General features: G+C 38.4%; 2 protein-coding genes across 13 annotated transcripts in view; both read right to left on the bottom strand.

The window, feature by feature from the left end:
- Positions 1-547: 547 nt before the first annotated feature.
- LOC114290287 (DEAD/DEAH box RNA helicase family protein) overlaps positions 548-18,920 on the bottom strand; it is a 47,263-nt gene continuing 28,890 nt past the window's right edge. For 6 of the 12 annotated variants that reach the window (XM_082870766.1, XM_082870773.1, XM_082870772.1 and 3 more), the window contains 8 exons: positions 17,472-17,705; positions 16,641-16,712; positions 16,303-16,455; positions 16,078-16,221; positions 11,174-11,335; positions 10,480-10,563; positions 3,715-4,287; positions 548-1,044 (listed from right to left, as the gene is read on the bottom strand). In XM_082870766.1, the coding sequence (XP_082726892.1) occupies positions 952-1,044; positions 3,715-4,287; positions 10,480-10,563; positions 11,174-11,335; positions 16,078-16,221; positions 16,303-16,455; positions 16,641-16,712; positions 17,472-17,705 (1,515 nt within the window). In that variant the 3' untranslated portion in view covers positions 548-951. Of the gene's footprint in view, positions 1,062-3,714; positions 4,288-4,831; positions 5,093-10,479; positions 10,564-11,173; positions 11,336-16,077; positions 16,222-16,302; positions 16,456-16,640; positions 16,713-17,471; positions 17,706-18,920 lie in introns of all 12 variants that reach the window. The other 6 variants (XM_082870770.1, XM_082870775.1, XM_082870771.1 and 3 more) reach the window with 4 other exon arrangements.
- Positions 8,595-9,437, bottom strand: LOC145790386 (uncharacterized; the record flags this gene model as incomplete). The annotated part of the gene is made up of 1 exon (XM_082868118.1): positions 8,595-9,437. A coding segment is annotated over one exon (663 nt), but the record flags the coding sequence as incomplete, so codon positions are not given.

Raw genomic sequence — 18,920 nt, 5'->3', positions numbered from 1 at the left:
AAAATGAATAGGTGATTTAATATTGTAGCCAAGGTGTGTATTAAATGTATATATAATTTTAAAATTGGAAAAATGAGTTCTCTCTATCTACTATCTCTCTCTTTAGCAACTGCAGAAGTTGCCCTAAAAGACAGTGGATGGCTAACCTTACAACCCCCAACCCCAAAAAACAAAAAACAAAAAACAAAAATGTATAATTAATTGCCATAACCATGTAATGATTGACACTGATAACAGATTTAATTGGACCTATGAGTTAGTAAAAAAATGGTACTCCATTCTGCTTTAACCGGTGTAAATATGAAAATTTTTATGGTGCACATTGCTTAGAAGAGTGTATGGTATCACTCCTAACAGATAATTGTTTGGTAGTTTTGACGCACATTGACATATTGTTTCTAAACCAAAAATAAGTATGAGTAAACTAACTTCTTTTTTAATAATCAGAAACCGTGTCCTAGATAGAGTCCAATGAGTAAACCAACTTAACTCATCTTGGTTGGATGCATAAGAGATAAGATCATTTCCATCCATTACACTAGCAGCATTGAAACAGACAATGCATTCAAAACTGTTATATTTTGTTTGGATCCTGAATTTGCACAAGAACAAAGAAAGGGAAAACGTAGAAAAAGAAAATGAGGAAAAATAAGTAAAATTATCCTCAGTTTTGGCCATCTTTTGTTTGACCACTAGATGAACATATGTCAGTCCACATGTTTTTCGATTTACAGTGCATTACAGTTTTTGTACACCTTTTATTCAATTGATTTTTCACAAAATAAATACAACAATGTTATCTTCCAAAGTAGCTGTACAAGTCGGAGAGGAGAATGAAGCTCAAAGGTTACACACTACAGAGCTCCCGGAAACATTTTGAGATGAAATCACAGCCACAGGAACTGGACGGACATTTGAGGTTCAAAAGTATGGGGCCTGACAAATACCGTCTCAGTCACCTAACAGGCACAGTGGCTGTCGCATGCTAAGCTCTGCTTTGAGTTCTGGGAATTTCTCCAAATCATGAGATGAACCTAGAATTCTCTGCATGTATAAGAAAACTAACATTCAATATGTCATTAACAGAGCACATCATTTATTGGGTTATTTTTTCCTAAGTAAAAAGGAGTTAATAAACCAAACAAGAATAATATGTTTCATTACAACACGAAATTTTGTTTGCGAAGAGTTGAGGCAAAGGGAACCAAAACCCATATGGATGTCTGCAATGACCCGGACATGCATCTAATTAATTAGTCATCTAATTGCATTGTTATGTGCTATTTGATTATGTGTTTGTTATGAAATTGTATGTCTAAGGGTGTGAATTAGAAGGATTTGAATTTATATCTATTGATTGTAGAAAAACTTATTGAAATTACAACTTTAAACTGAAAATTGAAGGTCTTAGAGGTGCCATAAACCAAAACCGAGTACATAGTTATAATTAACATGATTTTTAGGACTTACTGAGAAGTTTTGTAAAAATTCAATTCGTATTGAATTAATTGGATTTAATTAAATATTGTATATATATATGAGCCTTGGTTGAGTCTAAGACTCAACAAACAAAAATCTAGAGAGAGAGAGAGAAGGAACAAGAAAGTGCTAGAGAACTCAAGAGGAAGAAAGGAAAAAAAGGGGATTTGAGCCAAATCTTCACCAATTCAACCATCTAAGGTAAGAATTCCTCAACTTCTTGCATTGAAGATGTTATACTCATAAATTTATGGAATCTAAGGCTAATCAAGAAGTAAATTGTGGAAGAAAAGATAGGAATGGACAAGATAAGAGAAGACTTGTAGCGATTAGCTCTCATATCAACATACATGGCATGATTTCACGAATTTCTTGTTCATCCCTACAATTCTTGCATGGTTCTTCAACTTTGGGGGAAACCCCCATGGATTTTGAGGCTTGAACTCATATATGCATCTTTTGACGGTTCTGCACTCTAAGTTCAAGATTTGAGTTTTGTTTTAAAGTAATGGTTTGAGTTTGAAGTTAAACATGCGTAATTCAACATGTTTTTAAGAGTTTTAGGCTTTAATTTGCATGAAAATGAAGTTGAGAGTGCAAAAGTTGAGCCTCAAAATATGAAGCACATTTTCAGATTTCACTCTACCCAGACCACACGTGCGGCCTGAGTCCCGCACGTGTGGCTAGACCTCCCCTGTTCCGAGCTCCTTTCTACAAAAATTGCACGTTCGATTTTCAAAGCAGATTTTTGGTTTTGTTTTCTCTCCATTTTTCTAAGGTTCGGGCCTTCATTTGCATGGTTTCCAACTGTATTTCAAAGTCATGTGCATATCAGGAGCACGAAAGAAATTATAGAATGAATAGAAACAACTGAATGAGCAAGTAACGAGTAAACCGACGGAATGAATTGCATGTGCTTTAAGATGTTGTGCTATGAATGTTTGTGTTTGTAGGTCAAGGTTCATAGACCGATCAACCGGTTTTGGAAGCACTGTGAGTAACATTACTGTAAAGATATGTTCATATGAAATATATTTGAAATGCTATTTGATATGTTATGTTTTATGAAACATTATTTTGCTTAAGTGAACGAATATCTGATTTTGAATCTACTGTGGCATCCAAAGAATGGTCCCAAGTCATAAGGGACAGCATGTTAATGCGGGTTCATGACATATATGTGATTACGAGATATCGTTAGCCACTTGACAAAGTGGTGATATGTTTAATCAGTATCCGGAGCCGATTACTCTAGTCGGAAGACGATATGATGTGTTCCATTGGATGTATCATTATTTTGTTCAGATATGAGATTGGTTTGTTATGATCTGTTTTATATATATGACATGTATGGAATTCGTTCACTAACCTTTTTACTTTAATGTTATTCACTAGGCTTTAACTCACTATGTGTATATATATATGTATAGGTGAGCGTCATGAACAGCAAGCCCAGAAGGAATCCTCTAGCCGAGCCACCGTTTAAAGCTTTTGGAGCTTTGTTTTGGTGCCTCCGAGTTGAGGTTAGGTCCAGAAGACCGTTGTCAAGTTTTTGATCATGATGTTGATATTTTGATATATGTGTATTTGTAGATGAATGTTTTTGTACAAGATGTGATGTATATAACACAGTGTGGGTAAATTAACGTTGTGTGCATGTGTTATTTCATATAGAATCACAGCTCATTGGACTACATGTTATATATATTTTATATTAAGTTTGAGCTAGCCCCGATTATTTTTATTTGTACAGGAAGGCCTTTAGTAATCTCGGATTATTGACCAGTTATGACGCTAAACCTATAGGAGTGGGTTTGGGTCGTGACAATGAGACTAACCAATAGAGTTGAACAGGTTACCATAAATAAATGTGAGCAGACTTGGTTACCATATATTACTATGAATGCTTTTTTTTTTTTTTAACAAGTGAAATTTGCAGTCAATAGTATTAGAACATTTGCATAAAAGGTTTCACATGAATAAATGATCTACATGCATATTTGTGATTGTGTATAGACCTAGTTATATATATGCCCGCCAGGTGGATGACCACAGAAAGAAATAACCATATGCGTGGGTCAATATTGCCAAACATATAACATCAAAAAAAGTATATGCAAACAGATAACGATGTACATATATTTTACTTGAAATTAGAAGATTCATAAATATGGATCAACTAAAAACATCACTAGATTTCTAAAGAAGAGGAAGTAAAGAGGAATCATATTTTACCAATGCAGCATGATGTGCTTCTTGTAGAATATTTCCATCTATCTCTAATCTGGCAATAGGAAACTCTGGAAGGTGTCCCGACTGCTTCTTACCGAGCAAGTCACCAGGTCCACGTAGAAGAAGATCCATGTTTGCTAAATAAAAACCATCAGATGATTTCTCCAGCACCTTCAACCGGTTTATGCTACTGGCCATGGATGCTAACAAAACACACTTAGACTTCCTTACTCCGCGCCCAACTCGTCCTCTAAGTTGGTGTAACTGAGCTATTCCGAATCTCTCAGCATTCATAACAACCATCATGGATGCATCCGGAACATCAACACCAATCTCAATTACTTGAGTAGAGAGCAGTACACATATTTCTCCTGATCTAAATCGTCTTAATGCATCATCTTTCTCATCGCTCCTCATTTTTCCATGTAGTAACCCACAGCTGTAAGCTTCAAACCTCTTAGATATAGTTTCAAGATCAGCTGAAGCAGCACGAAGCTGAGGCAGTTGCTCAGATTGCTCAATGACTGGATACACTAGATATATTTTTCCTCCTGCTTCCAGCTCATCTGTCATCATCTATTAAAAACAAAAAACAAAACAAGTCGTACAAGATAAGATTTCAAATTTAGAAGAAAAGAAAAAAAGATTGGTTCACTACAATTAACATTTGAAAATTTTAGGTAGTGTTTGGTAGAGTTTTAGAATTATGATTTGAGAATAAAATTGTATTTTGAGTTTGTGAGTTTTGAAATTATGATGTGTGGAAAATTTGTTTGGTTATAAGTTTTGAAAAGAGTTTTAAAAAGAGTTTTAAATTGAAAAAAAAAAACCGAACACTGTTCCGGTCAACCGGTGGGACGACCGGTTAGCCCAAATTTTCCTGCCTCGGAAAGAGTTTCAAAAGTTAGTGTAGAATTAATTTTTAAAAGCTGTAAACAAACAGCACGTTCAAAATAAAGAATAGAACTAAAGTTTGAGAGCTCCACCAAATGGAGCCTTAGATTCTCTTCTCTTCAATGGATATGATCCTTAAAAGTTTGCAATATTGACACAAGCAGATAACTTGAGATACAACTTAATTTTTAGAGATGATACAACAATCAATAATACATGAACACACCCAATTCAAAAGGCTTCCATGTTGAGCATGCTGCTATGATCAACAATGCCTTTCATCTCACATGGGAAGAATAATGAATCATGCAATATGGTTCGTGGCAATTGCTAGAATTTTATCATATACTACAATCTTCTGGAGCATTGGCACCCAAGGACAAAATTATAACGGTTGTGCCAGAGTGATTTGCCTTTTTTCCTTTTCCTTTTTTTTTCCCTCCAAGATTTGACTTGACCTAGAGCAATGGCAAATGCTATCCACTTCCTGCATTGTGGCACAGGTTCGAGAAATGAAAATCAGCATCTCCACAAACAAAAAGTGGGGGAAAGGTTTTCTATCTATTACCTCTCCCAAACCCTACCGTAAGTGGGAGTCTTGTGCACTGGGTATGACCTTCGTAACACTTGCCATGACTCTCCTCAAAAGATGCACATGCACGCGCACGCATTTTTACCTGAACCTATGCTCCATAAAAACATTGACAAAAACACATACCTAGGCCTGGGTGAATAGATTTTTACAAATCATCATGACTAAAAAGCTAGTTGATGTCATTCATCCACTAAATTTGTGATCTTTTAAAATGTGCTTAACACCCCAATTCTGGCAACCATGAGTTTGTAAAACATTTGTATACTGAAGTGATGGGAATCCACTAGAAATCTAAAAACTCGTGTAGCCAGCTTTTCAGTGAATAGAAAATTGAACCGAGGACTTTCAGACACGAAATTTATCAATATCACACTGACATCTCTGTCCTGTGATAATATAACAAACATATTCAGAAGCAGAGAACTATCCTAGGCACCATCTTAATTTGAAAGTGAATCCAAATAGAGTGAGAAGGGTGAATAGCTGAGGTATTGATTGCGATCAACAATATGGCTTTAATCTGCAGAGATATGTGTAATTAATCAGGACATGCATGTTGCTCCTTTTTTTCATTTTAGTTATTTGTTCTTTTATTATTCCTTTTCCTTTTCCAGTGAAAAGAAACTGCTCTGGATAAATAAGTTAAGGGTTCAACACTAGAAAACATCTGGAAAAAGCAAATACCCTCAGTTACTCAGCATCAGGACAGAGCAAATTTACAGTATAGGGGGGAGTTGGGGAAAAGACTCCTAGGCTAAAGCATATGCACACCTATTATCTTCTTCAACTACACCAAGAAAGCAAAATTCCAGTTTTTAAGTGCCATAGTGACCAGGCTTTTGTTTAAACTAGGTCACTTAGAAGTTAAACTAAATACATTAAAATGGTGATTTTCATTGTATGGTAACAATTGGATGTGAAAGACATTCTCACAATTTGGACAGTTTTAAACATATATTAGTCATGTGGAATTTGGCAATCATATTTACTATGCAAAGACTAAGAACTAGACCTCATTCAAGTGATTTCTTTTGAAGAGTTGCAGTTCATAAAATTCAGAGAAGTGAACTTTGAATGACTTCCAGTCTATATCATTTGGTTGATTGGGATGTTTATTCTCCTTTAGAAGCACAAGATCCAAGTATGACAAAAACTTAGATTATTGGACAAGCGTCCCTGGGTAAGCGGTTATGAAGATATGCTATATAAAGGAAATGTTTGTGGAAGATCATGATGATGGGCCAAAAAAGTGGAGAATTTCATCTAGTAAGGCAAATCTTATTACCTAGGACCATTAAAAATGCGAGTAGAATAGATAATTCATAAGAATATAAAATCTATATGAGGGACCATAAGGGCTGTAAAGGTGCAAAAGTATTGGTCCATACAGAACGTTATGGTAATTGTAGAAAATTTAATCTATAAAGAGAAATAGAGAATTGTATTATTGATTGATATTAATGTTATGGTTACAATGATTCCTATATATAGGAGAGGGTGAGTGTGTAGTAGGTGAGGAGTAGGTGAAGTGGAGGTGGTAGTGGTGTAGTGGGTTAGGTTTAGTGGAGTAGGTTTAAGTGGGTGAAGTAGGTGAGGTGAGGTGGATTTTAACAGCCCCCCGCAAACTCAAGGGGGATAGGAACTAACCAACTTGAGTTTGGAGAGAGTAACAAAACAAGAAAATACATAAAAATAAAAGAGGATAGGTGACACTGTATGGTCGTGTCAGACCATTGGTGAAGACACTGGATGGAGGTGTCATAACGTTGTAGAGGACACTGTATGGGGGTGTCATAACGTTGTAGAGGACACTGTATGGTGGTGTCATAACGGTGTAGAGGACACTGGATGGCGGTGTCAGACCGATGTAGAAGACAGTTTATGGGGTCATGTCGGACCGTTGTAGCAGACAATGTTGTGACAGTTTACGGAGTCTTGCTGGACCCTTGTAGAAACTAACCGGAATCAATGTCGGGACAGTTTACAGAGTCTTGTCGGACCCATAAAGGAGCTAACCGGAATCAATGTCGGGACAGTTTACAGAGTCTTGTCGGACCCTTATAAAGTCGCACCCTCAAAAGGTGTGCCCAATCTTTCAAAAGGCGTGCCATCAAAAGGCGTGCCCAATCCATAAAAAGGCGTGCCATCAAAAGGCGTGCCCAATCCATAAAAAGGCGTGCCATCAAAAGGTGCGCCAGACACGCGGCGATGCACGTGATCGACAGAACGCGTGTCGGCCTCTTTGTCATGGTCTTTATAAACCGAAGCGGAGGCTGAGGCTTGGAAGCAGAGACAAAAACCTGCTAGAAAAACTCTGAAAAACTCTTCGTTTTCTGAGAGAGATTTCTGAGAGAGATACTCTGTAACACTCTGTTTTCTGAGAGAGATACTCTGTAACACTCTGTTGTCTGAGAGAGATTTCTGAGAGAGATACTCTGTAACACTCTGTTTTCTGAGAGAGATTTCTGAGAGAGACACTCTGTAACACTCTGTTGTCCAGAAAATGGCTTCGTCTTCCCGTAGTCTGCTCACTCTCTTTCCAGACCTTAACGAGTCAACAAGAGAGATAACTGGTGCGGGGGCCAGTGAACCTCAACCAAGCGCCCCAGGGTTTGCTCCGTTGAACTTTCCTATGCGGTCTGTTGAGCAAAAAATGGCAGTGCAAACTGACATTGAAGCCAATCAGTATACTTTGAAGTCCTGTGTGGAGACGATGACGGCAGTCACAAACTTGTCGCACCGGCTGCAGAGTAGGACAAATGAGGTGCAGCATTTAAACGGCCAATTGGCTCTGCTCCAGCGCATGTATAAGGATGCGCGAGCAGAGATAAGTGTGCTGAAGGCGGAAAACAAGGAGCTGAAGCGGAAGGCTACCGTGATGTTCCGATTTGGAGGTCCACCATATGCTGTAGTGGAGGAGCAGGGTGGAGTGAACGTGCTCGGTGGAGTGGGTAGTATGGAGGCAGCGCCGGTAAGGGACACCCAAGAGAAAAGCAAGAAGAAGAGACCTGCAGCAGAGTAGAGAAGAAAAATCCCACTGTGGGTGCGGGTGTGTTGTGGTGGTTTGTTTGTTTGTTGGTTTTTTTTTTTTTTTTTTTTTTGTGTAAAATTGTGATCGGGGTTGATCCCTGAGATGAATAAAATATGATTTGGTGTGCAAAGCTATATGGTATGAAGGGAATTGGAAAAAAGATTAAAAAGAATGTGAAAGAAAAATAAAGAAAAAATAATAAAAATATATTTGAAATCAAAAAATGAAAGATGGAGGAAATAAGGAAAGTGGTTTGGAGAAAATAAATAAAAATAAAAATAATGGAGTTGGAAATCAAACGGAGGAGAGATGAAGATATTTTTTTTTTTATTTTTAATATAATATAATAAAAAGAGATATATATATATATATATATATATATAATAAAGAAAGTGGGGAACAAGAGTGTAAAGAAAAGAAAAAGTATAGGTTGCATCGTGGGTCACATGGGTGAGTAAAAGAAAACAATAAAGAAATGAGTGGGTGCCCCCCATGTGCAAGGATAGTGCTGGCATTTCAATAGGTGGTACAGCCTACTGAGCATCAGCTTTGACAGGAGCTGCCTTTGGACCTTTTCTCTAATAAATGCGTCAAACTGTTGCTGTTGGTGTTATCAAGAATGTGGAGAAGAGGAGGCTTGTCTAATGGCCTCTTGGGCTGTGTAATCATATCGAGGTTGGTGGACCTCTCAATCATGTTGTCACCCTCAAAACCAGAGATGGGGACAAAAGGAATTTTGTCAGGGTTGTAACCAACCTTCTTCAGATAGGAAGAGACTTCCTGCACAATTTCATCATACCTTGCTTTTGAGTACTTAGGAGTGGTAGCATCCATCTTGTTACAGCAGCAAATCATCTGCCTCACTCCACGAGTAAAAGGAAGGAGAGCATGTTCACGGAAGAACTTGGGCTCCTTCTCAATCTCCTTGCCAGATCGACGATCAATCTCAGCAAACTTGACAGTAATGTGGGAGGTGTGGCAGTCAAGAACTGGAGCATACCCATTACCAATCTGACCTGGGTGATTCATAATAATAACCTGGGAGGTGAAATTTGCAGCTTCCTTGGCTGGATCATCCTTTGAGTTGGATGCAACAAAACCACGCTTGAGATCCTTCACTGCAACATTGTAGATGAAGACGACCGAGACGGTGGTGTATGGGAGGACAACAGTGAGAGGAGGGGCAGTGGTGGTGGACTCGAAGAAATTTCAAGGTATGTGTAGAAAATTCTAGCAGATTAGGTTGAGGTCCGGCGGGCGGCCAAGGCGAGGTTGCCGCCCGCCGGTGAAGCGAAAAATACTAAGTGCTTAACCTTGCTCTGATACCATGTAGAAAATTTAATCTATAAAGAGAAATAGAGAATTGTATTATTGATTGATATTAATGTTATGGTTACAATGATTCCTATATATAGGAGAGGGTGAGTGTGTAGTAGGTGAGGAGTAGGTGAAGTGGAGGTGGTAGTGGTGTAGTGGGTTAGGTTTAGTGGAGTAGGTTTAAGTGGGTGAAGTAGGTGAGGTGAGGTGGATTTTAACAGTAATGTAACGGCCGTAATGCCTGATATGGCTGCAAATGTTTTCTTGTATCAGATAAATAGTGTTGTGGTTGTAATGGAGCACCAAAATTTTGTTACGTAATGTAAAGGCCGTTACTTAAAACCATTTTGTACATGCTAGAGATCCATGCACCAACTTCAGACAGAGTGTTAAGAAATAATAATAATAATAATAAATAAAGGAGAGCATTCTCAGTAAGGGTTATACTTTCCTCTTCTTCCATGTTAAGCTTTATAACCTATTTTATCTACTCTCTTTCTCTTTCTCTAATCTTCATATCAGTTATTTCTACAGAGGTGTCAAGAACTTGGCAAGCAGTTGAGTCAGAAATAGGTGTACGCAGGCCTGAACACCACTTCATTCCTTCTCCTGTGGAGTGTTTAGAAGAAGTTTAACTGGTATCTTGAAGATGTCGACATGCCACTCTAAAGATTGAAGTAAGATATGCTCAGAACTCTTTTTCAAAAAGAAACAAAGCACTATAAAGGAAAGAAGTACATAAGGACTAACAAGGATGAATAATCCACCAAAAAAAGGAAACAATATTTTAAATCACAAAAAGCGCACAAATCTCTAGAGATCAAAAACAAAGGAATCTCTTTGACTAGAGGAGAAGCCGAAGCCCAAAAGGAAGACGAAAAATAATAATACATGACAACATTCTTTATACAAGATAAAAGAGCACACTCACTTGGTAGACCTTCTCAAAGCCCCAGTCATTTCCTTCAATGATGCAAGTTTCAACTGGTAGTCGCCCAGGTGGTAAATCAGTTATCTGTCATTTTAAGAAACAAAGAAAATCTATCACCAGGTAGTAACCACTGCATCATCAAGTATCATATAAGAGACTTAATTCAATTAGAATACCACAAGATTTCAGTCAAATCTGAGATGCATAGAAATTATTACTCTCAAATCCTAGATCTGTATGCTTTAACATGCAACTAAACCTTGCCATAGACATCCTTCTCTAGACTTAATCATATAAAAATTAGAAGAAAAAAATGAGGGGGAGAGACAGAGAGAGAGTATCCAAAGCTCATGGAGTCCAATAAAAAAAAAAAAAAAATTGACAAATGATAGAAATGGAAAACTAAAAAATGTCCTTTTCATCAATAATCCGAAAACCCTCTTTATGCTGTACACAAAGAAAAAGGTCAGACAAAGTCCAGAACGAAACAGTAAGCCCATTTTGATGTAATGAAGGATCCAACTTTGTTTCATTAGTTCAACATTTATTTCCTAGCATACCAAAATTTGCTTCTTTTTTTTTCCTACATTTCTCAAAATCATTCTGTAATTTCATGAACATTTGTTCAAACATGACAAGGAACTGAATAGTATGCTACTAAATATAAAAACAAAAGATAGCATACTTAACATACTTGTGTCAGGGACATGTCCCCATACAAAGCCAGAGCAAGTGTCCTTGGGATTGGAGTGGCTGACATAGCAAGAACATGAGGGGCCATATAGACATCACCTTTCAAGGCGCCATTTGATGAACTAGTCACAGCCATTCTTGAACTTATTGAGGTATAATATAACTGCAGGATAAGAAGCTACATTGATCAGGTCATGTTACAAAAAGAATAAATGCACAAAGGAAATCAAAGTCCCCAGGATCAGAGTATTATTTTCTGCAAAACTTATGAGGCAACGGACAACCTTTCAAGAGGATGCAACAAACATCATCACATATATGATCACTGGTGATGCCTAAATAAACATTTCTTAATCCTGGACGAGGGAGAAGGAAATAGTGGGGGTAATTGGATGGCAGTTTCTGTTCTCTACCAATACACTGACAGTAGTCTGTAGCATTCTAAAAGTGGATCACAGCTACGATGCACTGATCTATGGTTCTGTTAAAAAATACTGTATTATTGATTGATATCTTGATGTTATTTTATCTTCTGTCTATTACAAATGGTTCCTTATATAGATGTAGGTGTAGTGGATGGTGGTAGTGGTGTAGTGGGTTAGGTTTAGTGGAGTAGGTGAGGTGGTAGTGGTGGTAGGTGATGGTAAATTCTAACAGCCCCCCGCAAACTCAAGGAGGATAGAAACTAACCAACTTGAGTTTGAAGAGAGGAACAAAACAAGAAAATACATAAAAATAAAAAAGGATAGGAGACACTGTATGGTCGTGTCAGACCATTGGTGAAGACACTGAATGGTGGTGTCATAATGTTGTAGAGGACACTGTATGGTGGTGTCATAACGTTGTAGAGGACACTGTATGGGGGTGTCATAACGTTGTAGAGGACACTGTATGGTGGTGTCAAACCGATGTAGAAGACAGTTGATGGGGTCATGTCGGACCGTTGTAGCAGACAATGTTGTGACAGTTGTTGTGACAGTTTACAGAGTCTTGCTGGACCCTTGTAGAAACTAACCGGAATCAATGTCGGGACAGTTTACAGAGTCTTGTCGGACCCTTGAAGGAGCTAACCGGAATCAATGTCGGGACAGTTTACAGAGTCTTGTCGGACCCCTTAAAACGTCGCACCCTTAAAAGGTGTGCCAAATCTTTCAAAAAGGCGTGCCATCAAAAGGCGTGCCCAATCATCAAAAGGTGTGCCGGACATGATGGCGAGGCACGTGAGTGCCTTGGTTGGCGCGCCCGTTTGTCGTCTGGCGTCAAGGGGCGCGCGATACGCGTGGCTGCCTTGGCTATTTAACCAAGACGAAGGCTGAGGAAACCAAACCAAGCTAAAATCTCTGAACATTGTCATTCTTAAATACTCGGTGAAAGACTCTGTATCCAACCCTTCTCTGAAACACTCAACAACCCAAAACATGGCCTCGTCTTCCCGTTCAGCTACCCAGAATATGGCCTCTTCGTCCCGTGGTCTGCTCACTCTTTTTCCCGACCTCAATGAGTCAACAAGAGAGAGAACTGGTGCGGTGGCCAGTGAACCTCAACCAAACACCTCTGTGTTTGCTCCGTTGAACTTTCCGATGCAGTCGGTGGAGCAAAAAATGGCGGTGCAAACTGATATTGAGGCCAATCAGTATACTCTGAAGTCATGTGTGGAAACCATGACTGCGGTCACAAACTTGTCGCACCGGCTGCAGAGCAGGACAAATGAGGTGCAACAGTTAAACTCCCAGCTGGCTCTGCTCCAACGCATGTATAAGGATGCGCGAGCAGAGATAAGTGTGCTAAAGGCAGAAAACAAGGAGCTGAAGCGGAAAGCCACCGTGATGTTTCGATTTGGAGGTCCGCCATATGCTGCAGTGGAGGAGCAGGGTGGAGTGATCGTGCCCAGTGGAGTGGGAAACACGGAGGCAGCACCGTCAAGGACTGTCCAAGACGGAGGCAAGAAAAAGAGACCGGCGGCAGAGTAGAGAAGAAAAATCCCACTGTTCCGATTTGTGTTTGTTTTGTTTTTTTTTTTTTTTTTTTTTTTTTTTTTTTTGGGTGTAAAATGGTGATCGGGGTGGATCCCTGAGATGAATAAAATATGGTTTGGTGTGCAAAGCTATATGGTATGAATGGAAGTGGAAAAAGATTAAAAATAATGTGAAAAAAAATAAATAAATAAAGAAAGAAATAATAAAAATATAATTGAAATCAAAAATGAAAGATGGGAAAATAAGGAAAGTGGTTTGGAGAAATAAATAAAAATAATGGAGTTGGAAAGTAGACGGAGGAGAGATGATGATTTTTTTTTTTTTTTTTTTTAATATAATACAATAAAAAGATATATATATATATAAAATAACGAAAGTGGGGAACAAGGAGTGCACCAATAAGCTGTATAATAAAAAAAAAGTTTGGGCGGTAGATGCAAAGTGAGGAGAGAGAGTGGGTGTAAAGTGATGTAAAGAAAAAATAAAAACAAAAAAATAATGTGAGTGGAGCACACGGTATTCTTTAGTAAAAGGTAGTTTGGTTCGCAAAAAAGTGACTTTATATCTCTGTTTACTTCGGATTCTCGATTTTGCTTAAAGATCAAAATACCCGTGGTCTGTAGCTGTAGCTACAAAAGTTGAGAGTTGAAAGAGAGAGAAGAGGGAGCTCTGTGTTTTTTTTTAACTCAGATCAAGAGAAGTTGAGTGATGAAGAACCAAGATCTCTGGAACAGAATCTCAAGGCTCTTGACGAGTTGGTGTCGGCCATCCGAGAATGGACCCCCATGGCCGGAGATAAACCCGTCGCCACCTGTCTCCATCGTGCCGACGATTTGCTCCAGCAATCGATGTTCCGGCTGGACGACGAGTTCAGGCTGGAAGACGAGGCCAGAGACGGTGAGGAGGATGCCGGGACGGCCAGTGAGGAAGCCGTAGGCAGAGGCGGTGTAACCGGCGGACTGCTCGTTGTGGAAGGCGATGAATCAAACGCCGAGAGCATTGTTGTGTTGGTTTTGGAGAACAGATCTTTTGATCACATGATTGGTTGGATGAAGAACTCTATCAACCCATCAATCAATGGTGTCACAGGTAAAGAATGCAACCCAGTTTCAACCAAAGACCAAGACCAACCTCAAACTCAATCCATCTGTTTCAAAGATGATGCTGAGTTTGTGGATCCGGATCCGGGTCACTCATTTGAAGCTGTTGAACAACAGGTATTTGGGTCTGGTCCCATCCCTTCAATGACTGGCTTTGTAGAACAAGCTCTTTCCATGTCTCAGAACCTCACTGAAACTAACTTGTCGGTGATCGAGCCGAGATACTTTGACATAAAGGGACTGCCTGCAAATGATGATCATCCATCACATGATGTTGCTAATGGGCAGAAGCTAGTGAAGGAGGTTTATGAGACACTGAGAGCTAGTCCTCAGTGGAATGAGACACTGTTGGTTATTACTTATGATGAGCATGGTGTGTTGGGTCTGTTGAACATAAAACCAGCAAGAGAGAGGAAGCTTGTGTGTTGTGGGGTTGTTCTCCCTCCCCTGCACACCGAGAGAAAAAAAAAAAGAGAGGAGGAGTTGTATTAGTTGGATGATGAGAGGTCCGGCGGGCGGCCAAGGCGAGGCTGCCGCCCGCCGGTGAAGCGAAAATATGAGGTTCTTAACAAAGCTCTGATACCATGTTAAAAAAAATACTGTATTATTGATTGATATCTTGATATTATTTTATCTTCTGTCTATTACAAATGGTTCCTTATATAGATGTAGGTGTAGTGGATGGTGGTAGTGGTGTAGTGGGTTAGGTTTAGTGGAGTAGGTGAGGTGGTAGTGGTGTAGTGGGTTAGGTTTAGTGGAGTAGGTGAGGTGGTAGTGGTGGTAGGTGATGGTAAATTCTAACAGGTTCACATAAGGACAAACATAAATCAACATTTTTGCAGGGATTTAATACAGGAAAGTAACAACAAAAATATTAAGGCAGCGAGAAGAATGCAAAAGGACCAAATTTTAATGAAAATGATAAGAAGATAGATTGTGTTAAGAACGGTATAACCATAACAAACACCAACAGCAAAGTGATCTAACAAGTTACGCAATGGCATTCTAATCGAGTTTGTTTCGATATTTCAAAAGCACCAGAAATATCATCTATGCTTTCCATTCAAATAATTTGATTCGTAATTATTCTCTAGTGCATCTTCAGCATTAACTAAGGTTACACTGTAAATTTCCATATTTTGCACCATTTTCAAAAGTTCACTCACAATTTTTTTTGCTTAACATCGTATCAAGCTCTACACTAATATCTATGCATTCATTGAAACTAAACATTTTTTCCTTTTATCTCCCTTCTGGATCAAAGATTGAGTAGAATCCCACAATTAGAGACTGATTAAAGCACTGATTTCTTGCCTTTATGCTTGCATAAATAAATAACAGATTATATCAGGAATGTTCTCCCAAGAGTTCTGAACTGGAAAGGTAATTGGACTTGAAGATCTAATAATGGTCTGCCTATATATATGGCCAGTGGATATGAAGAAACAAGGTCTCTGGGTTACTAGATAAGGATGCAGTTCCACAGGTGGTTAAAGTTGTCTGCTTACCTCCATGTTACAGTGGTTTTTCTTTTTCGTACTCTTTGACTTTTTCATTTTTTTATCTTCAGTTTGTTGCTCCAAAGATACTAGCAAAGGAAAATGTTTGAGACACAAAAAAAGCTCCCACAATTTGACCCACAATGATGTAGTATGATAGGTGTCAACTTTTGATTTGTTACACACCCAATGATATAATGCCTAACTACCTTGCTACATCATTGTGGGTCTAAAATAGTGGGTCTCTAACATTCTCATTAGCAAAATAGTGACTTTTTCTTTGATAATTTTAGCAGAGATATAATCTCAGGGCAGTGAAAACAAAGCCACCTTGCTGTTAAACCTTCCTCTCTGGATCACACCAAAACGATGTTGCTCGTCTACCACTGCAATGCGTAAAGCTGAGAATTCCACCTTTTCTGCTATTAGACTGTGGGTACCAATGACCAATGAGATATCTCCACTCTGGAGACCCTGCCAACCAATAATAGAAAAGATAAAAATCTTTAAAATGTCATAATCTACTATTCATAACTGCCACATTACAATACATGCCTCACGAACGAGCCGTGATTGTTTCGATGGGGTTGAGCCCGTTAGCAAAGCGACAGAAGGTTTACAATCAACATGCTCCATATTCTCTAGCAAATTAAGAAAGTGCTCATAGTGCTGGACAGCAAGCAACTCAGTTGGAACCATGAAAGCTGCCTACAAATAAACAAAGTAATCTAACAATCAATTTAATTCTGTAAGATTACGTATGGAGCAAATGTTGAGACTAAACACCATGCTGAGAAATCCATTATCAAACAAACAAATTAGACTCTGAAATCTCATAATTGAAGTCAATCACTACTATCCAATATCAATAATGAAAAGTTTACATGGCCTACCTGATAACCTGCACCAATAACCTCCATACATGCCAAAAAAGCTACCACAGTCTTCCCACAACCAACATCTCCCTGAGAAGAAAAAAATGATTGAGATAATCAAAACAAAGAGATTCCCTTAAAAGAAGATGTCACTGAAGGCTAAAAGGAAGACAAATAATAAATTGTTTTTGGGTAAGTGACAAAATAAATCTTACATCTCTTTCCAACCAAATCCCCCTATGTCTTATCCATCAAATAAAGAATATATGATATGGTAGAGACATATAAGGTCGAAGTAGTTGCAAGGATTTTACCCAAACCGACGGTGTAACAATGTTGTATAGTTGACTTCTATCTATGAATGAGTTCGTGTGCAAGTGTGTGTGGGGTAGGGTGACAAATGGGTGGGTGTGGGTGCCTAGTTATGTGAATGTGTCTATGCTAAATGGGGTAAAGAAATTAGGATGAATATAAGTTCACTGTCTTAGATTACCAATTCTCTCAAAATTTTAAGTTGTTAGGAAATGTCCAATATATATCAAGCTATCTAACACCCTCCCTCTCTCACATGGACAAGCAAGGAGGATATATAATCTCAACTAAGGAGCACAAACACACAAAACACAGTGCACAATAAACAACACAGCTAGGGAACAAATACATACTAGGTGACTGCAACCCAAAATAAAAGTAAAAATTCATTGACAAAATCCAAAAATAGCAACTTAAAAGTCTCACAACATCTATTGAAGTTCAAATTTTAATTTGAAAACAACAACAATTGTTTAGATATGAGATACAAATTAAAGAACAACAGTATGTTAAGGGAAAAAAATATAAATCCAATACCTGCAAAAGTCGATTCATGGGAACTGGCCGCTTGAGATCCCAAATAATCTCTGAAACAGCAGTTAACTGACTTGAAGTAAGAGAGTAAGGAAGAGCCTTCAAAAAATTCTTTGTAAGACTAGACCATTCCTCCATAAATACAGAATTCAATACAGGCTTCCTATACTTATCCAACAATACATCTTTCTCTATCTGTGTACCAAGACCTTCAAGCATTTGAAACAAACGGCCCAACTGACAAAAGAGGATAACAGCGATAGTCAGGGGTTGCATGCAATCAATGCACAAAAAAGGCAAGATGGACGAGCACCAGCATCAACAAATTGACGACGAGACATTTTTTTGATAAATAATAAATTTTATAGAGAAAGCATAAAGATGATGCAACTAAAACAAAACAACCAATAGAAGGAAACAAAACTCGCCTAACCAATTACATCATCCAAAAAATCTAAGAAAGAAAAAAGATTCGGATCAACTTTACACTCCAACCCCAAACCTAAACATGCCCCACCATACTTTACCCATCCTCACCCCAAATAGGTTGTATGACAAACAAATGCAATATCATAACAGATTTGAGAGGAGGAGGATGTTCAAAACTAACTTATATGTGGTATCAAATATAGAGATGGCCATGGGATAAAAAAACGGGGAAATGAAAAATCTAATCTCAACTTCTATTTCAACATTGGGCCTAGGAGGGGTGATCTTTATCTTCTCTGATCCATTTTGCGCTACATACACACACACACACACACACACACACACATATATATATATGTCATACCCGGTATAAGGTACTGCAGCACATAGGAGTAGTAGATAACAATCTTACCTCCAGCTATATGCAGAGAAGCTGATTCTCATGACCCCCACCACAGTGCTGGGCAAAATGAGCACTTACAGCAATGCCACGTAATGGCATCACTTACTTACATATATAATACGCACACTACACGTATAACACATGTGAATGGTTGAAAGATATACGAATGTATCTTAAATTGGAGAAAGGAACGGCATGAGAATGATTGATGACGAGCATGGAAAAAAGCAAAAGGGAAAGTATGAAATTTCACATGAAGGGCACCTAGGCCTTTATGTAATCAAAAAGGTATTTGGTGGCTGCAAACGTGAGAGCTGTTTATCAATTCACTTGGAAGATCAAACTTCTAAAATCAAATCGATATGATTGATAAATAAATAAGCAACCTAGAGGTGACACCTTGTGCTTGTACAGTGGACAAAATTTTAAGGCTTGTACAGCAGGAAACGAAGGTGTGCCAGGAGAATAGTGCAACCATTCTGTACCATGTGATAAGCATATACCAATAACATTGATACAAATATAAGCTCCATAACCATAAGTATAATTTCGTTCACGCTCAACCATGTGATAAGCATAGAATACTCAAATTAAAAGAAATTAATAGAACATGAAAACAA

Source organism: Camellia sinensis, chromosome 5 (genome assembly GCF_055761805.1).
Source record: "Camellia sinensis isolate YWXY chromosome 5, ASM5576180v1, whole genome shotgun sequence".
NCBI classification, from domain to species: Eukaryota; Viridiplantae; Streptophyta; class Magnoliopsida; order Ericales; family Theaceae; genus Camellia; species Camellia sinensis.
The sequence above is the reverse complement of the archived record's forward strand: the minus strand, read 5'-3'. Positions and strand labels throughout refer to the sequence as shown.